At 39.6% G+C, this 19500-nt stretch overlaps 1 protein-coding gene across 9 annotated transcripts in view; it reads left to right on the plus strand.

Annotated features, from left to right (window-relative positions):
* TCF4 (transcription factor 4) overlaps window positions 1-19500 on the plus strand; it is a 346905-nt gene that overhangs the window by 297707 nt on the left and 29698 nt on the right. For 5 of the 9 annotated variants that reach the window (XM_019531761.1, XM_019531757.1, XM_019531759.1 and 2 more), the window contains 4 exons: window positions 9534-9601; window positions 10940-11018; window positions 14382-14458; window positions 16799-17002. In XM_019531761.1, coding sequence (XP_019387306.1) covers window positions 9534-9601; window positions 10940-11018; window positions 14382-14458; window positions 16799-17002 — 428 coding nt within the window. The remainder of the gene's footprint in view (window positions 1-9533; window positions 9602-10939; window positions 11019-14381; window positions 14459-16798; window positions 17003-19500) is intronic. The other 4 variants (XM_019531758.1, XM_019531760.1, XM_019531765.1 and 1 more) reach the window with 2 other exon arrangements.

Here is a 19500-nt window from a genome sequence, read left to right on the forward strand (position 1 = left end):
CTATGTCAGTATTCAAGCCCTAAATTATTTCACTAAGTCTTTGTGATACTACTGAACTAAAAAAATTGAATAGCATGCTAAAATTTCCAGTTCTTCTTGTTCATCATTTATACTGCTTGAATTAGATCAGAGGCATGTAGGATGTTCAGCAGACTTCCCCCTTACTTTCCTTTTGTTCCCTCCATAAACCTGTTACGATTACTGATATCTCCTGCACTTCTAGGATTTTGTCATGGTCACTGGTTTGTAATTCCCATGCCACTGGTTAATAGATCTGTGACCAAAAGTGCTCTTTCTCTTCTTTAGGTGGACACAATCTCAATTCCGTAGTAGTTGCAACATCACTTTCATGGCCATGGAAATCAAAGTCCTCTCATTATCTCTGAACTCATGTATTTATCTCCAGAGGTCATCGTTCCCGCCTGGTTCTTTACCCTCAACTGGAAGCATTGAAAAGAATAACCTTAAAGCCCCTACCCTTTATTTTTACTCCCAGATTCCTTTCTGAACTGTTCAAGGTCCTACCCAGCATCATCATTAGTACCCACATGGATGAGCAACATAGGATAGTAATCAGAGAGTTGGATGAGCCTCAGCATTCCTTCCATAACTTCTTGCATTCTGGCTCCTGGAAAGCAGTTCTTCTGTGGCGTAAGGTCAGGTTGGCAGATGGATTCTTCTGTCCCCTTCAGATCATATCTGCAGATCAGGATACAAGGGTTGCAGGTCAGCCAGTGCTGCTTAGCACTGCTACAGTCCTTTCTAGTCATCCAGCTTCTTCATCCTTGCAGATCTCCATATGCATCATATTGATGAAGTCCTTATGATCCTACACACCTTTGAGCCTGGTCCCTTCCTCCTGTAGTTCCTTCTACTGTTTCCTCAGAGGTTCCACTGGTAGGCATCTCTCACATTAAATAGTTTCCCTACTTGGCTTTCCAGGGCAGTGACAGCATTGGGTGCAAGCATTGAGGTTCAAGACCTTTATCTTAGCATGTCCCATATGATACAGGTGAACAAAAAGCTACCAATGTGGTGTTTGGTTTCAACGATACAGCATTTCCCAGCTATTTTGGAAGGTTACTGTAATCCACCTAAGCTCTCCTTAGAGTACTTTCTACAGCTTCTTTTCAAAGCTTCTGTTTGATTCTCTCTGGGTGCGTCTACATGTGCACTTTAATGTGCAGTAGCCTATTTTACTGCACAGTAAAGCAGTGCATAAAAAACCGCGCTATTATGCTAATGCATAGTAAAATAGGCTACTGCACATTAAGCATCACCTAAAAAGCTTGTGCTAGTGTACATTAGTGCAGCCTCATTTGCACTGATTTAGTAGCTCACATTGGAGGTATTAAATTTAATGTGTATTAGGAAAAGTGCATTAATGCATGTGTGGATGCGGTCTCAGTTCACTAGCTCCCACTAGTTGATAAACAGGTGGGTTTTAAACCCTTTAACTAGGTCAGCCCTGCCCATTCACTAATATATAGTAAAGGTCAAAATATTAAAGGACAGAAGGCTAGAACCCTCAATAATCATTCATTTAACGGGGTTTTGGCTACAATCCCTGGACAGTAATCCATTCTAAACTATACTATGACATGATCAACCAACCAGCCAGCCTTTCTTACCTTCAAGGAGGGAGGAACTGTATTGTTTCTTACCAAGACAGGTCCCCTCCAAAGTCTTCTGTTTTGCTGTACCTTGTTTGCTAGCCATTCCTTTGTTCTTAGCAGTAAAAAATACACAGCTTGGTCCAAGGGAAGTTTTAGCTGAGTTGTGTCTCAGTAAGTGTGTCTACACACAATGCTTTACTATGCAGTAAAGCATCACTGTCTACACATACACATTTACTGTGCAGTAAATTAGTCTACTACGCAGTTAGTTACTACCAGTAAATACAGGTAGTAAACTAACTGCGCAGTAGATACTGTGCAGTAGGATATCTGTAGATGCTGACCGGGAGCAAATTTGCTTCCAGTCAATCCCAAAACTAGGGGGCCACAGGGGTTGGGAATTCCCTCCCTCTAGGAGCTGAAAGCCGAGCAGCAGCAGGACAGGGTACCTCTCTGCCCACCCTGTCCCAGTGCTGCTGAGCTGCCAGCTCCCAAACAGAAACTGGGAACTGAGTGGTGCTGGCTCTCCGAACTCCCTGTTTCCCTGCACAGCAGGGCACTAGCCAAGAACTGTCCCACTTCTGGGGCAGATCCCAGCCAGTGCAGGCTGCATGAGGATTTTCCCGCCCAGCCTGGAGCTGACTGAGAGCTGCCCCAGAAAGGACAGTTATTGGCCAGCTACTGGCTGGATGGGGAAATCCTTGCACAACCTTGAGCTGGCTGGGACCTACCCCAGAAGTGGGAGTTCCCAGTCATCCGTGGGTTGTATGGGGAAGTCTCACTGGGCATGGGGTTTGTTCCCATGTACAGGGGGCCAGGAGAGCTCTGCAGCACCAGCTGTCTCCCCACTTCCTGTACATCCTTATTTTGTAAACAGAGCCAGGAGATGGCTGCTGCTGCAGTCAGTAGAGTTATCCTTTCTCCATGTACGTGGGGACCAGCCCCCAGGCTAGCAGCCAAGGAGAGCCTGGACCTCCCCCTGGCTGCTGCAGGGGACCAGAGCAGGGTTGGAGCAGCCCTCTACCAGGCTGCTCCTGTTGGGGACAGATTGGTTCCCAGCAGAGAGCACATGTAGACATTCTCCCCAGGAAGTCCTACTATGCAGTATTTTACTGTGCAGTAAGCCTTTATAGCATTATTTACATGTGTAGATGCACCCAGTAATACTCAATCTTGTCAAGTACTGGGTTCACTTCTATACTGTAAGAATATTGTCTCCCTTTACACAAACAGTTCCTGTAGTCAACAGATAGAATTAGACAATAGGGGTGTGTGAAATGGGCTGTATTTGATTCAGAGTTGGATTCAGCCAAAATTGGGGACAGTGATTTGATTTGTTGATTTGGATTACTGTCCCAATTCGATTTGGCTGAATCCGAAATGGAAGATCCGATGCATATTCAGAGAATGAGAAATTCAGCCATAGACACAACTTTAAATGTTTTTTCTACATACCTCGAGGTACCAGGCACAGCTCATTAACACTGCGATGCTGGGGCAGATGGAGCATCTCACAGCAGCACGGGGAGGCCCCCACATGCTTGGCGGCGGATCTGGAAGTGAACTGGAAGTACTTCTGGTCCGCTTCTGGGTCCACTGCTGAGCACACGGGGTCACAGGGGGATGCTGGATGTTCCCCCAGACCCAGGAAGCACCGCAGTAGACCCAGAAGTGGACCAGAAGGCACCAGTCACCAAGCCAGGGGAGCACCGAGGGGGGCCCTGTGCGCTTCCCAGAAAACCCAAAAGTGAACCGGAAGTGCTTCTGGTCCACTTTCAGGTCTGCTGCCAAGCACACTGGGGACACACACCCCCCCGCGCTCCTGTGGGATGCTCCATCTGCCCCAGCATTGCAGCATTCACGAGCCTCCTTGAGGTATATAGAAAAAAACATTTAAAGCTGTGTCTGTGTCTGAATCTTCAAATGTCTGGGAATCGATTTGGAGGGTTCCAGTCCGTTTTGGAGTGATTAAAGGTTCTCCTGATTCAATTCAGATTCAGAGATTCAGCTGCCAAATTGGGCCAAATCTCCACTGACTCGAATCAGCAACCGAAGCTTTGCACAGCTGCATTAGAAACAGACCTCTGAAGTTTAGTTCCTCTGTGAAAACTTGAGGAAACTATTTTGCTTATTATCTTTTAGTGAATTAAAAAGACATAGGGTTGTTTTTTGGTAGAGGAGCACAAGTTCTGTAGATTTTTATAGTCGACTTCCCAAGCGTCTAAATTTCTAGACATCAGTCTGAAATTATTCAAGTGGAGACTTTTAAATTGGAATTTGCAGCATTATGCTTCTTTAACAACTTCTATCTCTAATTACCACCAAATCTTCTGTTTCTTTGCAATTCTTTTTTAGTATCCATGGGTGCAATAACTCTCCACTGTGACTCGGTACAGTAAATACTAAAACCCAGTGGGTGCGTCTACATCTTCATTAATGCGCAGTAGTTACTGCACATTGAGTAGTACTTCCTTAATGAAGCAGTTCCCTGGTAACTAAAAAGATCTGTCTGGTTCATATACTGGAGGAATCAAAAAGCATGGTAGGGAGATGCAGGGCTAAAATGGCCAGTGTTGTCTTTTAGAATTTGCATGTCTCTAGCAGGGTGGTGCTACATGTTGTAGGGAAGCTTAGGTATCACAAATTAGGCACTGATCTTCTTTTGAAGTGTAGGGAAATTTCAGTCCTGTGTCACTACTGTCCTTTGGGGACTGAAAGAGTCATCCTCAGTTTCCTCATGAAACTTCTGTTAATGCAAAGCATATGAATTGCTCTTTGTGTCTACGAGCAAGGGCTGCCCCCATTTTTTCTCTTCGTTGAAGTCATGGTTATGGCCTGTTTATTCATGATGCAATCATTTATAGGGGTATTTCTGATACTCCCATCATTTCTGTAGCTGTGGGCTCTAGGAAGACAAATATAGGATGATGACTTCACTCAAGAAACAAGGATTCTGAATCAAATATCTGCAATTCTTGCACTTCTGTTTAACTTTTCTATAAGTATTCTTTTTCTTTTGTATTACTTTTGAATGCAGATTTCTCTTCTAAATCACATCTGTGTAAGGTGAAAGAGGTTCAAATTGCTCTATACTTTTTAAAAAGGATTTAATATATCTTCATCTTCCATTCTGGAGAGGTACAAACGCACTTTTGCAAATGCTTAATGCTTTAGACTATGCATTGGTTCTTTTATCTATCCAGCTACTTCACCATTGTATTCAAGGGCGTATCCTAGTATGCATGTTCAAGTATGAGTTTGTTTCTTCGTTTCCACTCATTCAGGGGTAATAGAACTGATGCCTATGGAATTGCACAGAGGACACACACAGAGGAAAGCAGTATCTACATCATCTGGCTTATGAAAGTCCTTCTGCAGACATAAAAGGGCTGGAAGAGCTGTTGCTCTTTGCAGCAGACTAATCTGACAGTCTTCTGGTGGGAAATGTGCATGAGAATTAATAATAGGGAGTTTAGGGTCCAGGCAAGATGATAGAGCTTCTGAGATAAGTATCCAGACTTGTATTAGTGATGGGCCCGTTGTTATCCCAGGAGCTTGCCTGGGTTTTTTTGTGGGGGAGGGAGAGGGGACAGAGGGGTTTCTTGTGAAGTGTAGGAGTTTTAGGGCAAATTCCACTCCACAGTGTAAGGTTATAAAACCTTCTTTCTTTACAGTCATGACAATCAAGTGGTGGAACCTCCTGAGCTTAACTGTCATGTACTTTTCCTTTTCACCTATATTCCTATGAAAATGAATTATTGATCACTTGAAATTTAGTTTTCTTTCATGTGGAAGAGAATAGAATAATTTAAAGGTTTTGGTAGGCTACAATAAATCTCACTCTCAGTATCTTGCCTACTGTCAGTTCAAATGCAAATGTGAAGACCTTGTTGCCTTTTTTCATCTCAGTTGTGGAAGGGATTTGAATCTGAATGGCTATTAACTGGATCAGGCCACAGGCCCATTTTGCCCAATATCCTGTGTCACATAGTGGCAGAGCGTGGAGGGGAAGGGAGAGTGAACTGGGTATGACCAGGGGGGTTCCACTGTTCCTCTCTCATTGGCAGCTTCCAGCATTTAAGGTCTAGGAAAATCTAATTCAGGGACTGTGTCCCTAATTCCCTTGCTCAGTGGCTACTGATGCCCCTTTCCTACAAGAATTTGACCAAACCCTTTTTGAATCAAGCTAAACTGTCAGCTTCCACAACATTTGGTGGCAATGAGTTGCACACATTAATTACATGCTGCGTGAAAAAGAACTTCCTTTCGTTCTTTTTAAGTGTATTACTCCCTAGTTGAATTTTGTAACCGCTACTTCTTGTATTGTGTGAGATAGTACATAATAATAATCTCTTACTTTCTCTTTGCCATTTAGGATTTTGTAAACCTTTATCATATCTCCCCTCAAGCATCTCTTTTCTAAACTGGGTATGCCTCTTCAGTCTCTCCTCATCTGGGACCCTCCCATACTGCTAATCATTTTTGTTGCCCTTCTCTGTATGTTCTGTACTTCTTCTATACTATTTTTGAGATGTATTCAAGGGGCACAGTATTCAAGGTGTGGATTTGTGGGGGACACAGTATTCAAGGTGGGATGCTTGCACATAATGAAACTTTCCATTTTTTTCACAATTCCCTCCTTAATAATTCCTAACATTTTGTTTGCCTTTTTTAATGGCTGCTGAGCACAGAACCGATATTTTAGTGAACTGTCCACAGTGGCTCCCAGATCTCTTTCCTGTGTGGCAAAAGCTAATATAGAGTCCATCATAGGTATAGTTGGGGTTACTTTTGCCCAGGCGCATTACTTTTCTCTTGCATACATTGAATTGCACCTGCCATTTAGTTGCCCATTCACTCAATCATGCCAGATGCTGCTGTAGTTCCTTACAGTCTGCCTTGGTTTTTACCACTTTGAATATAATGAGAGTTTTGTGTCTGAGAACACTCTGAGGAGTGTTTAGTGGTCTAAAATTTGGGCTGACCTCAAATTCTGGGTCAGCTCCCAACAAAATCGACTCATTCTTCTGTAGTAGTTAATTGGGTATCTTGCCGTTTGTTATCACTTGTCCCTAGACTAAAAAGAGTCTATTTGATGCGCTCGTGTTAATCTGCTCTATTTTCCCTTTCCCATTATTTTGAGTATGCCAGTTGATTCATGCTATTTAGTGATTCCTCTATCAAATGAGCTGCTAGTGCCACCTATTATTAAGGTTGCCTGAGACTTCCCATTATAGGATTCTGTTTTCAGATTCTTATATCTTTACCAGTTTTCGGGTTGGAATTTCTAAGCTGGGTATATGCCTCAGGCTGAGGTTTCTGTTGGTGTGGGGTTTAAAAAAACAAACCAAACCAAAATGGACTAGCTATTTCTGAGAATGAGACTAAAGGAAAATATGTTGTTTTGTCCAACTTGAAAAACTGAGGCAATATTTTCCTTTGGAAAGCTCCAATGCCCCGTGCTTTGGAGTAGGAACTTAAAGTTTGGCAGAAGGGTGATGGATCTGTCAGGAAAGTGCCTCTTGCTGTCTCCATGAGCATTTCTAAATTTGAACAGGTTGTGAGGCTCTAAAGAAGTTGCAGTCATTAAATCCTCAGTAAAGACATTTTATCTTCTAGCTGCTAAATTCCCAGAGGATTCTGTCCATATGGAACATATACTAGCCCAGGGGTAAAGAAAACTTACCCTGCAATTGTAGTTCCTGGAGGCCAATCTGGTTCTGAATTTGGGTAGATAGCAGAGAGCCTGTTTTTTCTTTTTGTTTCTCAGTGAATTCCCCTTGTAGCTTGAGGCAGTAAGAATGAGGAAGTTGCTTCATTCGAATTCAGAGGAGACAAGAGCCAGATACACAGGTGGATTGAGATGGGGGCGGGAGTACTTTGGGACAAGAAGCCTGACAAGATGACAGAAACTAGAGTCTGGCAGTACTGAGGCAAACTAAATTAAGACTTGGGTATGGGGTAGACAAAGATTGCCTGGGCAAGAAGACCAAGATTGAGAATCAGTAGGGTAAAAGGAAAAGCAATGCGGGGGAAAAGAGACATACGATGGGACGCTGAGTTGTGGGAGAACTGGGACTGACTGAGACAAAAGGGCAGAGATATGGGACACTGAGACTATAAAACCCTGAAGAGGGAGAGAGAGATGGCAACTGAGGACCAGTCAGGAAAAGGAAATGGAAAGGATATGAGATGATTGCAGTCATACTGGCCAAGGCAGGTTGGGTGAGGAATGGGAGCAAACTGAATGGATGGGCAAAGGACATGGAGGTGTGGTTGGTGAGGCTAGAACTTCCCTGGGCAAGAGGTCAGAAATGGATTGGGAGGAGAAGTGTGAAGAGTAGAAACTGGGATTGGCTGGGTGGAGTGAATGAGGCTGGGACAAGAAGATTGAGCTAAGGCAGGGACAGGGTGAAGCTGGTAGGACAGAGGGACCTTGTTGGGCAGGTGGGCAGAAGTCTGTGACTCCTAGAGAACACTCACATATTTGAACGGGCCCCTGCCTCTTTCACTGCACAGGACTGACCTGTACTGGAGATCCGTCGAGCTTGTGTTGTGAAGATGTTTGTTTGTAGGATATCTTCCCTAGAGGTCGGAGACTGTATAGAGAATAGTGCAGGAGATAGCAAGACAAGAGAGGTATCTCTCATAGCTAAAGTAGCAAAATGCTGCCCAGAGTAACTGGCCTGTATTTTTCTTCAGCTACAGAATAGCTATGTAATAAACCAAACTTTTCACAGGTAGTCACTAATCATGTGTTCCTCATTTTCTGGGTGCCTAATTTGAGACCCTGGAGGCAGAAGTACTGAACTTTCGCAACTGCAACTGAAGTTGATCAGAACTGTGCTTTAAACACAGAAAATGCCATGTGATGCTAAGTGCTCCAAAGACTTAAATCCTCCACATCTCAAATTGGGTTCCCCAAATTAGTGGAAAATGTTGACCCAAATCTCCCTGTGCCTCAGTTCTCCATCTGCATATTGGAGATAACACCACCTCCTCACTTCACAGGGGTGTTGTAAAAATAAATTGGTTAATATTCATGGAGCACTCAGATATTATAGTGATGAACACCACTGAAAACCCACATGTAAATTAATAATGTGTTTTCAGAGCAAGGCTTGAACAATGTTCGGTAAATAAGAGCCCCACACTGCACACTGAAAATAAAACAGAAAATGTTCCTTAGCTAGGTGCTGTCCATCCTGTTCACTAAAAGAGGTGCAGGGGTCATGTTGAAAAAACAGTGTATGATCATGTAATTAAAAACTGAATTATAATGCACAAGGGAGCTAAATGAAATTACACAATCTTAATTCTGGCATTTCTTAATTTCAGTGTGCTTGACCTTGCAATCTTAATAGTGTTCTCCTAACAGTTTTTTGTGCGTAATATGTGTATACTACCCTTGTAACAAAAGTACAGGAAGATAGTTGAGGAAGAAAGGCTCTTTAAAGTATTATAATAACATTAATTAAGAATGACTTAGAACACAAATACTATAAGCTTGATTGGTAGCAAGTGTGAGTCACTGTTAGAGGATAAAGAGAAGTAGTCATTTCTGAACAAAAGACTACAAATTACATAGGCTTGTCTAGATTTGAACTTCATATCTTTCATATCTCTGAGCATCTTCTACTATTAGCCAGCCTTCATTTAGAAAAAAATAAAGCCATATGGCCAAGTAGTATCAAATATGCAGTATATAAAAAAAAAAGATGTCAAGTTTATATTTTATCTGCAAAAATAGAACATGAATATGTTTGATACCTACCTTAGCAAACAAATTAATGCTAATTAAAGATTAATGTGATGTAATTAGCATTAAAATGCAATTAAATTATGAGTAAGTGGACCAGGAATAGAAAACTGAGATGTCTTACTGTCTATTTTTACATTAAATCTTTTGTTTTTCAGCAAACAGAGGAAGTGGGGCAGCAGGCAGCTCGCAGACTGGTGATGCACTGGGGAAAGCGCTTGCCTCTGTAAGGAAATATTTACTTTGGAATAACGCTTACCATTTTCAAAGTGTGAACTTTAATCAGAAATGGATGCCTGGAATTCAAGAAGATGAAGAGCAGTCAGGAGAGATTTGATCTCAGAGGTCATCAATGTTGAGTTACTGCCAATTGAAAAATTTAAAGATCAATGTAAAATTGTCTTAAAAAGTGTTAGTGTTAATTTTATAACATAACACAGATTAAATGACTAGAAAGCTTATATTACTCATAATCACTTAGTGACTACAAGTCATTTTCCTTCAATATTCCACACACTTTACTTATCAAAGAGAGCAGGGGGGGTTCATAGAAATCAGTGGCAGGATTATCAACTGATCTGTAAACAAGATTCATCTTGATTTTTATTTTGCCTTCAGATATATTTTCCACACTAGTTCCACCTATTCATACAGTGGTGGTTGCTATTAAAAGCCAGCATTAATCAGCTATTATCTCCCAGTGGTCACTGTGGTATATCATTTTCTAAGTACTGGGAAATGTTGCTGTCCCTCAGATATCAGGCTGTAGTAGCAGCTGAATATGCTGAGAATATGCTGGCTTTCTAATAAGGACCACTATAGTTATTTTCTGGGCAGAGTGGGTTCCATTGAGTTCTCATGAGAGTTAATTTTATACATATACTACTGATGCTTCATAAAAAAAGACAAAAAATAAGAATATTGTTTGCCTGAGGTAAATGATACAGTACAGTACACTTTTAAGTGGTGCCCTGAAAACTGGCATGCATGATTAATAGAGGCAAACACGAGGATGCAAAGTCAGTGCACTGCATATCAGTGACTTAAAGCAGCTGTTAAATGGCACACCTTGTTCATTTCAGTAGCACACACCTAGTCTTGGCTCATCATAATAACTGACAAATGTTTGGTGTTTGCTGTTACAAATTACTCACTGTGCAGTCCTCTGTTCCCTTTGCTCTGATTTGGCTGTTAAAGGATTTGATCTTACCATAATGCAGTTTCCAGAAGTGCTTTAAGACTTGGTACTGTGATGCTTATTCTTAAAGCAGTCTGTGAAATAAAAATGTACACATCCACCAAAGTTTCTCTCTAAAGAGCCTGGAATAATCAAACCATCACTTAATTGGCAAGTTTGTATTTCCATCAAGATGTCTCAGTTAAGAGGATTCTGTTGTCTGGCTTCCTACATCTAACAGTTTTGTCTATAAAATATTTATATTAAAATAATAGGTTTTTTTTAACCTGTCCTTTCATTTAAATGGACTAAATACATGAGAATTCCATATTTCTTTCTGCATCAGTTTGTGATGGCTTTAGATTAATTCTTTATCATCTTTTAAAGATCTATTCTCCAGATCACACCAACAACAGCTTTTCATCAAATCCTTCAACTCCTGTTGGTTCTCCCCCTTCTCTCTCAGGTATTGTTGTTACAATTCTATTTTACTGAACGTTTCAGCATATTTTAGTAGGAGACATTTAAATAAACTCCTACTGTACTGGGTGTGTGATATACATCCAGCCAATAGCATCAGACTATTTCCTTATTAATATAACATACATACAGGCTGACTGTTGTACTCATTGAGATGAATAAAGATGCTTTCTAAAAGCTATATGTGGAGAGAAGGTCCTAACAGCTCTCAAATAGGTTCAGTTACCCTGTGAAAAAGCAGTGTTTATATGCATCTTTGTTGTGATTGTATGCATGAGAGCCACTGTAGAGTAATGGGATGCATGTACACATTCATTAATGGGCTTTTGCTAATGTGCATTAAATGTAGTACCTCCATTGTGAGGTATTGGGAAAAGGCGCATTAGTGAAAGTGCACGGTTATTTTTGTGATGCTTTAATGTACATTAAAATAGGCTAATGAAATTAAAGTAGACATGTAGACATGCCCAGGGTGTTAAATATCTAAAGACAGAGATCATACCCTAGGTATGTCCTTTTGTGACAGGAGTTGCTAGAAGTAGTTTACACAGTGGCTTCTCTGTAGCTTCTGTGGAAGTCATGAGCCTCACTTCAGACTTGCAGCAAGGGCCAATCACACTCCACCTTCTTGGAGGTGGGTACCCAGGCATTTGGGCTGGGGTGTCACACACAGCCAGGTGTGACACTTTCTGTATCACTCACTCCTGGTGTGCTGTCAGCTACAGAAATCAGGATGCCTTAACCACTATAGAGTGATCTAGTGGGCCACCTAAGCTGAGGCATACCTATGACCTTGACCTTGTCTATGACTTTGATAGAGCCCTAGACATTCCTGCTTCTTGCTAGGCAAATGCCTATTTGAATTTGACCTATAAAATATGTCTATGGAAAAAGAAAACCACAGTGAAGTTAACTAATGCAACAATGCTGTGGCATTGAGGATATTCTTACCTTATCAAGAGAAATTTGTGGTGATATATTTATGTTTTAAAGAAACCCAAAAGTTGATTTTATTTTGGAAGCATAGGTACCATTAATGAAGGCCTAAGCTCCAAAGACACAGAAGCTCAGTGAGGGTTTTCATGACCATGAAAAATTCCTTTGGAGTTTATTCAGATTTCACAAACTTTGGGGCTTTTTCAACCAGAAACTTAAGCCCTTCCTGCCCATATATATATTCCTGATGGGCTCTGCACTATGTTTTGAGGGAGCTCTTTCAGCTTGCCACCCTCTCTTCAGCCCTGGGTATATTTCATGGGTTGACCACGTACCCTGCTCTCGTTTTCTGGCTGCAGGTCCCAGGAATGCTTACACTGGGGCCAGTCAAATTATTTTGAAATGTCAAAAGGAACACTAAATTATCCTTCAAAGTGTGTCTAGCATTATTAATTCCTAGACTGGGCAAGATCTGTCCCTCAATTCCCATGAGATTAATTATTTGTGAGGATGGGATAGGTCTCATGTGCCTGATGTTTCACACTGCTACAACAAAAATCCCATGTTACTTGCCCAAGCAATGTGAGTGGAATGGAAAGGTTAATAAGAGTGAGGAAAAGGTTGACCAGAAGATTATCTGGTAGCAGAATGAAAGATAGCAGACCCCCAGACTTCTTTCTGATGGCACTTTCTTTAAAAGCACACTGAATTTACCCTCCCTTAGAAACACTGGGCACAGAAGGTGTGTGTGGTGAGATTAATTAAGTTTATGTCCTGCAAGAAATGCAGCTGGCATGAAGGCTGCTGCCTTTCTCAAACATCAAGCTCTCACTAGGGGTTGATTAGCCCTTTGATTAACTGAACTAGCCATCATCTTCCCCACTGGAGAATGAGCCCCAAGGAAGGGTCCAGGGAGACAGCAGACTGTTTTATTTCCTCTGTACCAGTCACTGTCCTTAAACAGGGCCTAATCACAATGCTCTATATTTCTTCTGAGGGTTTTATTTTCATTTGTTAGCATAAAGAACAGATTTGATTCGCAGCTGAGGAAAGTAGTGGTATGGTAGGCAATTTAGACTGATTTTTTTCCCCGACAAAGTTTACTTAGTAAATGGAGACATCTAAAGTGTCACAGTCACTGAAAATAAGTAACATAAATTCAAAAGAGATTTAAATTGTTCAGTGCTCTTAGGCCTCAAGATACTGTCGAGTAGTTAGAAACAATATGAAAATATTGTTTGCCAATTCATTTCTGCATTCAGTGGTGTAGCAAAATTGTTATTTAAAGAAGCATACAACAAAGGGAAAGCCAGAATAGAGAATGTTTAGGGTTTAATCAAAATTGACACTATTTTGTCAATATGTTGTAAGAGAAAAATCCAACTGAGAACTTAAAAGGCTATTACTGCACCTTTGACCTGCCCTTCTAATGCCAGACAATTCCACTTCATTTAGATTTTGAGATTAAAATCCTGAAGTTTCATTTTTAATTCTCAGCTTTCTTCTAGAGGATTATTCAGAAGACCATTTGTTTCAGACCGTGAAATACAAAACTAAAATGGACGTTGTGCTGTAAACAATGTCATGGGGGAAGTCCTTCAATTGACAGTTCTGTCCGCAATTTTTGGCATGCCCCTTAAATGGTGGCACATATTTTGTTTAGCAGATAATGCTATTGCATGAAATCAAACGACCAATATTTTAGCTTTATTTTTGGAATAGAAAGAGATTCAGTTCAACAGATATAAACAAACGAACGTCATCCAAGAGTTGTTTTTTTTTCTCTTGGCCCCTTTTAAATTCTGTATTGGCAAAAAAAAAAAAGGAAGAAGAACGCTCCACCTTTAGAGTGCAAATAGCATTAGTTAAGTAAAAGCATTGGTAGAAGCCAGAAGTACGACTAAATGTTGTGCGTGTGGTATTTATGCTGTACCGTTGTTTTTCAGTAGTCTTATATAGATCTATATATATTTTAAATAAACTACCCTGTAAGTTCGATGATTGAATGACTCAGTGACACTATATATGCATTGAACCAAAGATAGGATAATGAACTAGTGTGTGCTAGTTTTACATAGAAATCTAGCAGTCCCCTCTTAGCACTTTTGAGAGTGCTACTTCTCCTTTTACCAGTGAGACATTTCCTTCTGCTGGAGCCTCTCTCATGTACAGCTGCCGAATCAATGAAATCCTCTATGTTAAGAAGCAGCCTGGGGGGACGTTGTGGCCAGCATCTACGTGCTGTGCTACAAAATACCTTTTTTTTCATCCGTGTATATTTTGGAAGTTCTCCATATGTCTGCTCTATAGTCTATCTGGAAAATGGCATTTACATGTCTACAAAACTGTCCAAAAAGTTTGAAAGACATTTTTGTTTGCATAGTTCTAATGGTAATTCCCATTTTACTATTAGCAGGCACAGCTGTTTGGTCTAGAAATGGAGGGCAAGCATCATCATCTCCCAATTATGAAGGTCCCTTACACTCTTTGGTATGTTTTGATTAGTGACCTCCTCTGCCTCAGTATTTTACTTGCTGTTCTTTCCATTTTTCATCCATTCTTTTCACACAGGTTTCCATTTTGTTAGTGATTACTATGCCCTTGGATTTTAACCCTATTTGATCATTGGTAACATGGGGACCCAATTTCTTGATTTTTTTCTTTTCTGAGATTGAAATGACTAGGTATACTGTCCAACTGTATTATAGGGAAAGTGTTGTTGAATATATACACACACACACACACACACACACACACACACACACATACATATACATATATATATAGAGAGAGAGAGAGAGAGAGAGAGATGCAAAATAATCAGTCACAGCAGGAGGGAGAGTAAAGAGAAAAAGTCAAATGGCTGCTGAGAAGCCGGATAAGGTGAAAAGGTCTCGCAAGTCAGGGTCACTTTTATTTTAGGGAGGGAAATGTAGTAGAGGTTTACATAATGTATTTGGCTTCTTTCTGGTATGTGTGAAAGTCCTGGATGAACTGGCAAGAACCAACGTGATAACAACAGCTAATGCTGTAGAGAGGATACAAGGAATATAAAATGGGGATAGTTTTTTTAAAAAGGAAAGGGTAGTTATGAGTTGTGAGCTTCCTAGGAACACGGTGACAAACAGACAAGGTTTTTAAATAGGCTGTATCTTTTGTTCTGTCTGTTGTGTGTCCGGTTTGTAAGCCAAGACGCTGTCTCGTATTACTGAAAAGTGTTTATCATATTTTTGGTTGCTGTGTAAATAACGATAAAGATTAAAAACTTCTCAGCATGAAGCAACAATCAGTTTCTGAGAGCACAATAAATAGCCATGTACGATTGAATCATGCAAAAATCCCATTGACTACAGGGGGGAGTTTTGCCTTAGTCAGGAATTAGTAAGGACTTCAGTATCTGGCCAAATACAAATATCTGTACCATGATTCATTGTCTGATACTTTCTAGCTTATCCTGCCTTTCTGTAATATGGTGTTGAAAGCGTGCAGAGCTGTAGCAGTGATATTTGTATTTTAGTTGCTCCAGATATCTGGAAGTTGTGAAGAACTGTTTTTTTCAATGAAAAGAATTTCCCAATTATTTGGGGCTGTCCTAGTCACCCAATCCCTTGCATACCTTGCTGAGAAACAAAAAGTTACAGGCATGCCTGCTTTAGATGTGACATCTGCTAGGAGAGAAAGTATGATTGAATAGGTACGGCATAGCAGTTGTATCAAGATATGTGTTTTACTCCTCTTTCTGCTGTGGAAGTGATTTGGCCTTCGGTACACAGTTTACCATGGTGCCTCAGTTTCCCTACCTGCTTTTGTAAAGTAATTCAGGTTCCTTGTATGAATAGCACTATGGAGCAGAAGAACAAAGTATTGCTATTGTAACTTAGTCCATTGCTTCTCTTTGACCTAAATTTACGGCCGTGACACTGTTTTTCTAGCTCACAGGAAAAATGATATTGGAAGGAAGTTCTCAGCAAAACAATGATCAGTTCTGTTGAGTCAGCACCACCACTATATATGGTTCAGCTCTGGGGATAATTCCTGTGGTAGTCTAGATACCCTCTCCTCCTGGAGAGAAATTAAGGATTTGTTTTTACTTCAGCATGGACTGAATTATTCTAGAACAAAGAAGGAAGCCTATTAGAAATGCTGCCATCAATAGCAGCCCAGTGCCTTTCTGTTTTATTATCTTTTCCACATTTCATGAAGGCCACATAAGTCTAAGCTTTTAAGTTTAAGAAATGTTTTTATTCCTGCTCTTACCAATGACACTTTCAAAATGGTTTTAGGATGCGCAGTTAATTAGGGAAAAAGTAATAATAATAATAGAGAGGGATTGTATGACCTAATAGGATCTTGCTAACTCTTTTGTGTGTGATTCTGTGATGATGTGGGGAGGGCGAAAAGCCCTGACAGATATTGGTTAAAAGTAATAGTATCTTTTCTTTTCTTTTCTTTTTTTTTAAAAGCAACACTAAAACTTTTCAAAGATCACAGAGGGCAACATATGTACTGTAATGATTATGTTCATGAGGAATCATTGAACCTGTTTTGCCCATGAAAATGAAAGCTGTGCTTATGATAATAGTTCTCTCTAATTCCCTACAATGAAAGTTTAACTATTTCCTTAAAGAAAAAACAAAACAACAATATCAGTGTTGTCAAAAAAGGGGAAGAAATAAAAAAGACTCTTTTCATTTGCAGATCTCATCCCTCGCCCTCCCCAACAGCAGTAGACTATGTGGCATACCTAATCTGTGTATGTTTTGTCCAAATGTTAAATGGCCCTTCACATTTGCTGATGCTTCTCTTGATTTGTTTTGCATAAACAAACAGCAAAGCCGGATTGAAGACCGCTTGGAAAGACTGGACGATGCTATTCATGTTCTCCGGAACCACGCAGTGGGGCCTTCAACAGCCATGCCTGGTAGTCATAGCGACATGCATGGATTAATAGGGCCTTCTCATAATGGAGCAATGGGAGGTCTTGGGTCAGGATATGGGACAGGCCTTCTTTCAGCCAATAGACATTCACTAATGGTAAGCTATGGAGATTAAACAGCAGTGCTCGTTTAAAAACAGTAAAGTAATTAGAATTTCTGAACTGGTTTACAGGCTTTTTAATCATATTGAGCCTTCCTGCTCATGCTAATACTACAGAAATTTTCATGTTTATGGCAAAAGAATCAAATTAAACTTTGTAAAGGGTCTGCTAGTACTAAGAGAGATTTTTTTTTTTTTTTGCATGTTCCCATAATATATCGGCTGTAATATTTCCTTTCATTTGTTCTCTGTATACAGTGAGACCTCATTAGGACAAACCCCGGATTTTAAGTCCCAACAGCAGGAAGAGAGTTTTTGATTATTATGAGGAAGCAAATTGACTAACCCTATTTTAGTGAACACCCTCTTTTAATGTACTTTTCTCCTAGTCACATAGCGGTTCATTATAATGAGGTTATCCTGTATATTTGACAAAAATATGCTGCTTTATATTATGCATTTTGTTCATGATGCTAAAAACTATAGGTTTTTTTTAATATGTTCCTCTATCCCTCTCACTGTGCAAAACTATAACTGTTGTGAAGCTGCCATTGACAGATAGCTGCTGTACTCTGGCATCTAGCCCCATTAAAAATCCTTACTAAAATTGTATAGATTGTCTGAATGATCTGGTTGGCTGACAAGCATTTGAATAGCCGCAATATATCATCCTTCTTATATCTATATGTCAATAAGTTTGTTGGAGAGGGAGGGTAAGAAAGAAATCTTCAAGGTGCATATTTGACTTTATTATTCTTCCTTTTTGTTTTGGCTTAGATTGATGTAAAAGTGCTGCTTATTTTAGGACCCTTTAAACTACAGAAGCTCTGAAAAAATATTTTTACATGTTATATTTCCTGTTTCCTTTTTTAAAAAGGGCTCTTTAGCTTGAAAGTTGGAGCTTCCTGAGAATCTGCTTTTTTAAACAGATTCAGAAATGTATACACATTGAGGACAGCACTGAAACAGTGAGGCTTAAATTTAAGCATGTGCTTAAATATTTTTTTTTTTGCAAATGGAAACTATATTTGATCACGTGTGACTCATCTTCCACAGTGAATAATCATCCGTTTTGTACCTGGAAAACTAATTGTCCAGAGCACAAAGGCCTGATTCTGTAACTTGTCCTCATCTTGAGCAGTACTTGCTTACATGATTGAGCTCACAATTTCTTACAGAAATTGCATATAGACATATGTTGAATAAATACTAATCAGCATGAGAAAAGCTTCTGGGATCAATGCGTAATGTTACTGTTTATATTTTTGTTTTCAGTTTGACTTTATACCATTTGTTTTTGATTCAGTACGTTGCAAAGGAGTTGTGTCTCCGTTTTGTTTCTGTAAAAGAAAGTCTTGCCTCTCTAATCTATTAGATTCCATTGAACATGTCAGCAGAATGGGAAGTAAAGGAGAACCAAGATCTTGGATCTTCCAAATAAACTAAACAAGACCTATTAACAAGCTATTAGGAGAAAACAGATAGTTACATAATGAAAGATAAACTGTCATCCATTAGGAAGTGGTTGAGAGTGAGCGAGCAAATGAGGAGTAGAATCAAATGTTCAATTTTCAGCATGATTAAAAGGTAATAATTGTTGAACCCCAACATTTAATTCTAGAAGCAGTGTTGCTTATTGCAAAGCAAACACGAAAAGTAGTAACATTATGGCACTTCATTGCTGATAGGAACTTTCCTTACTGTGCTATCTTCCTAAATGCAAAGTCATTCCATTAGATGGAATTACTTGAATTAAATATAAACATTTCTGGATAAATACTCAAGAAAAAAATTTGGATCTAACTTTGGACGATTGAATAGAAGTGTCTCCTCAGTAATTAGCAGTGGTCAAAAAAGTGAAACTCAGTCTTAAGACTGAAAAGGAGTTGATTAGAAATTAATACTGAAAACAGCATAATGTTGTTAAATAAATCACTACTATTCCCTCACCTGAAATATGTCCACTTCTGGTTACCCTGTCTTAATAAGGATATAGTAAGATTAGGAAGAATTCAAAAACAAAGAAGAATAAGTAATTGGAAAGAATTAAAGATTTCCATGTAAAGAAGGATTGAACAACTTGTGGTGACTTTGTTTAAAAAGAAGAATGGTGAAAAGAGCCACAAACAATGGATAATATAGAAAAGGTACATCTAGTTTTTGTATTATTCCTTACTTGCATTTAAAGAACAAGGAGACATTCAGTGAAACTGACAAAAGAAATTATTTCTTATTAAACACACAATTGATCTATGAAATTCATTACTGTAAGATGTAATCAAGGCCAAATATTTCAAAATATTCAAAATAGGATTAGATGTTATATGGATAATAAATCTTATCTACAGTTGTATTAGAGACATTTTTCTTTTTCTTTTTTTTTTCTTTAAGGCATTAGAAAGAAACTACTATAAGCAAATGATTCTCTTAGTACAAAGGCTAGGGTTTTGCTTGACAAGATAAATTTGATTAAAAAAACCACACTGGGTACATCT

The sequence above is a fragment of the Crocodylus porosus genome, unplaced genomic scaffold (genome assembly GCF_001723895.1).
Source record: "Crocodylus porosus isolate Cpor-Errol unplaced genomic scaffold, CroPor_comp1, whole genome shotgun sequence".
In the NCBI taxonomy this organism is placed as follows: Eukaryota; Metazoa; Chordata; order Crocodylia; family Crocodylidae; genus Crocodylus; species Crocodylus porosus.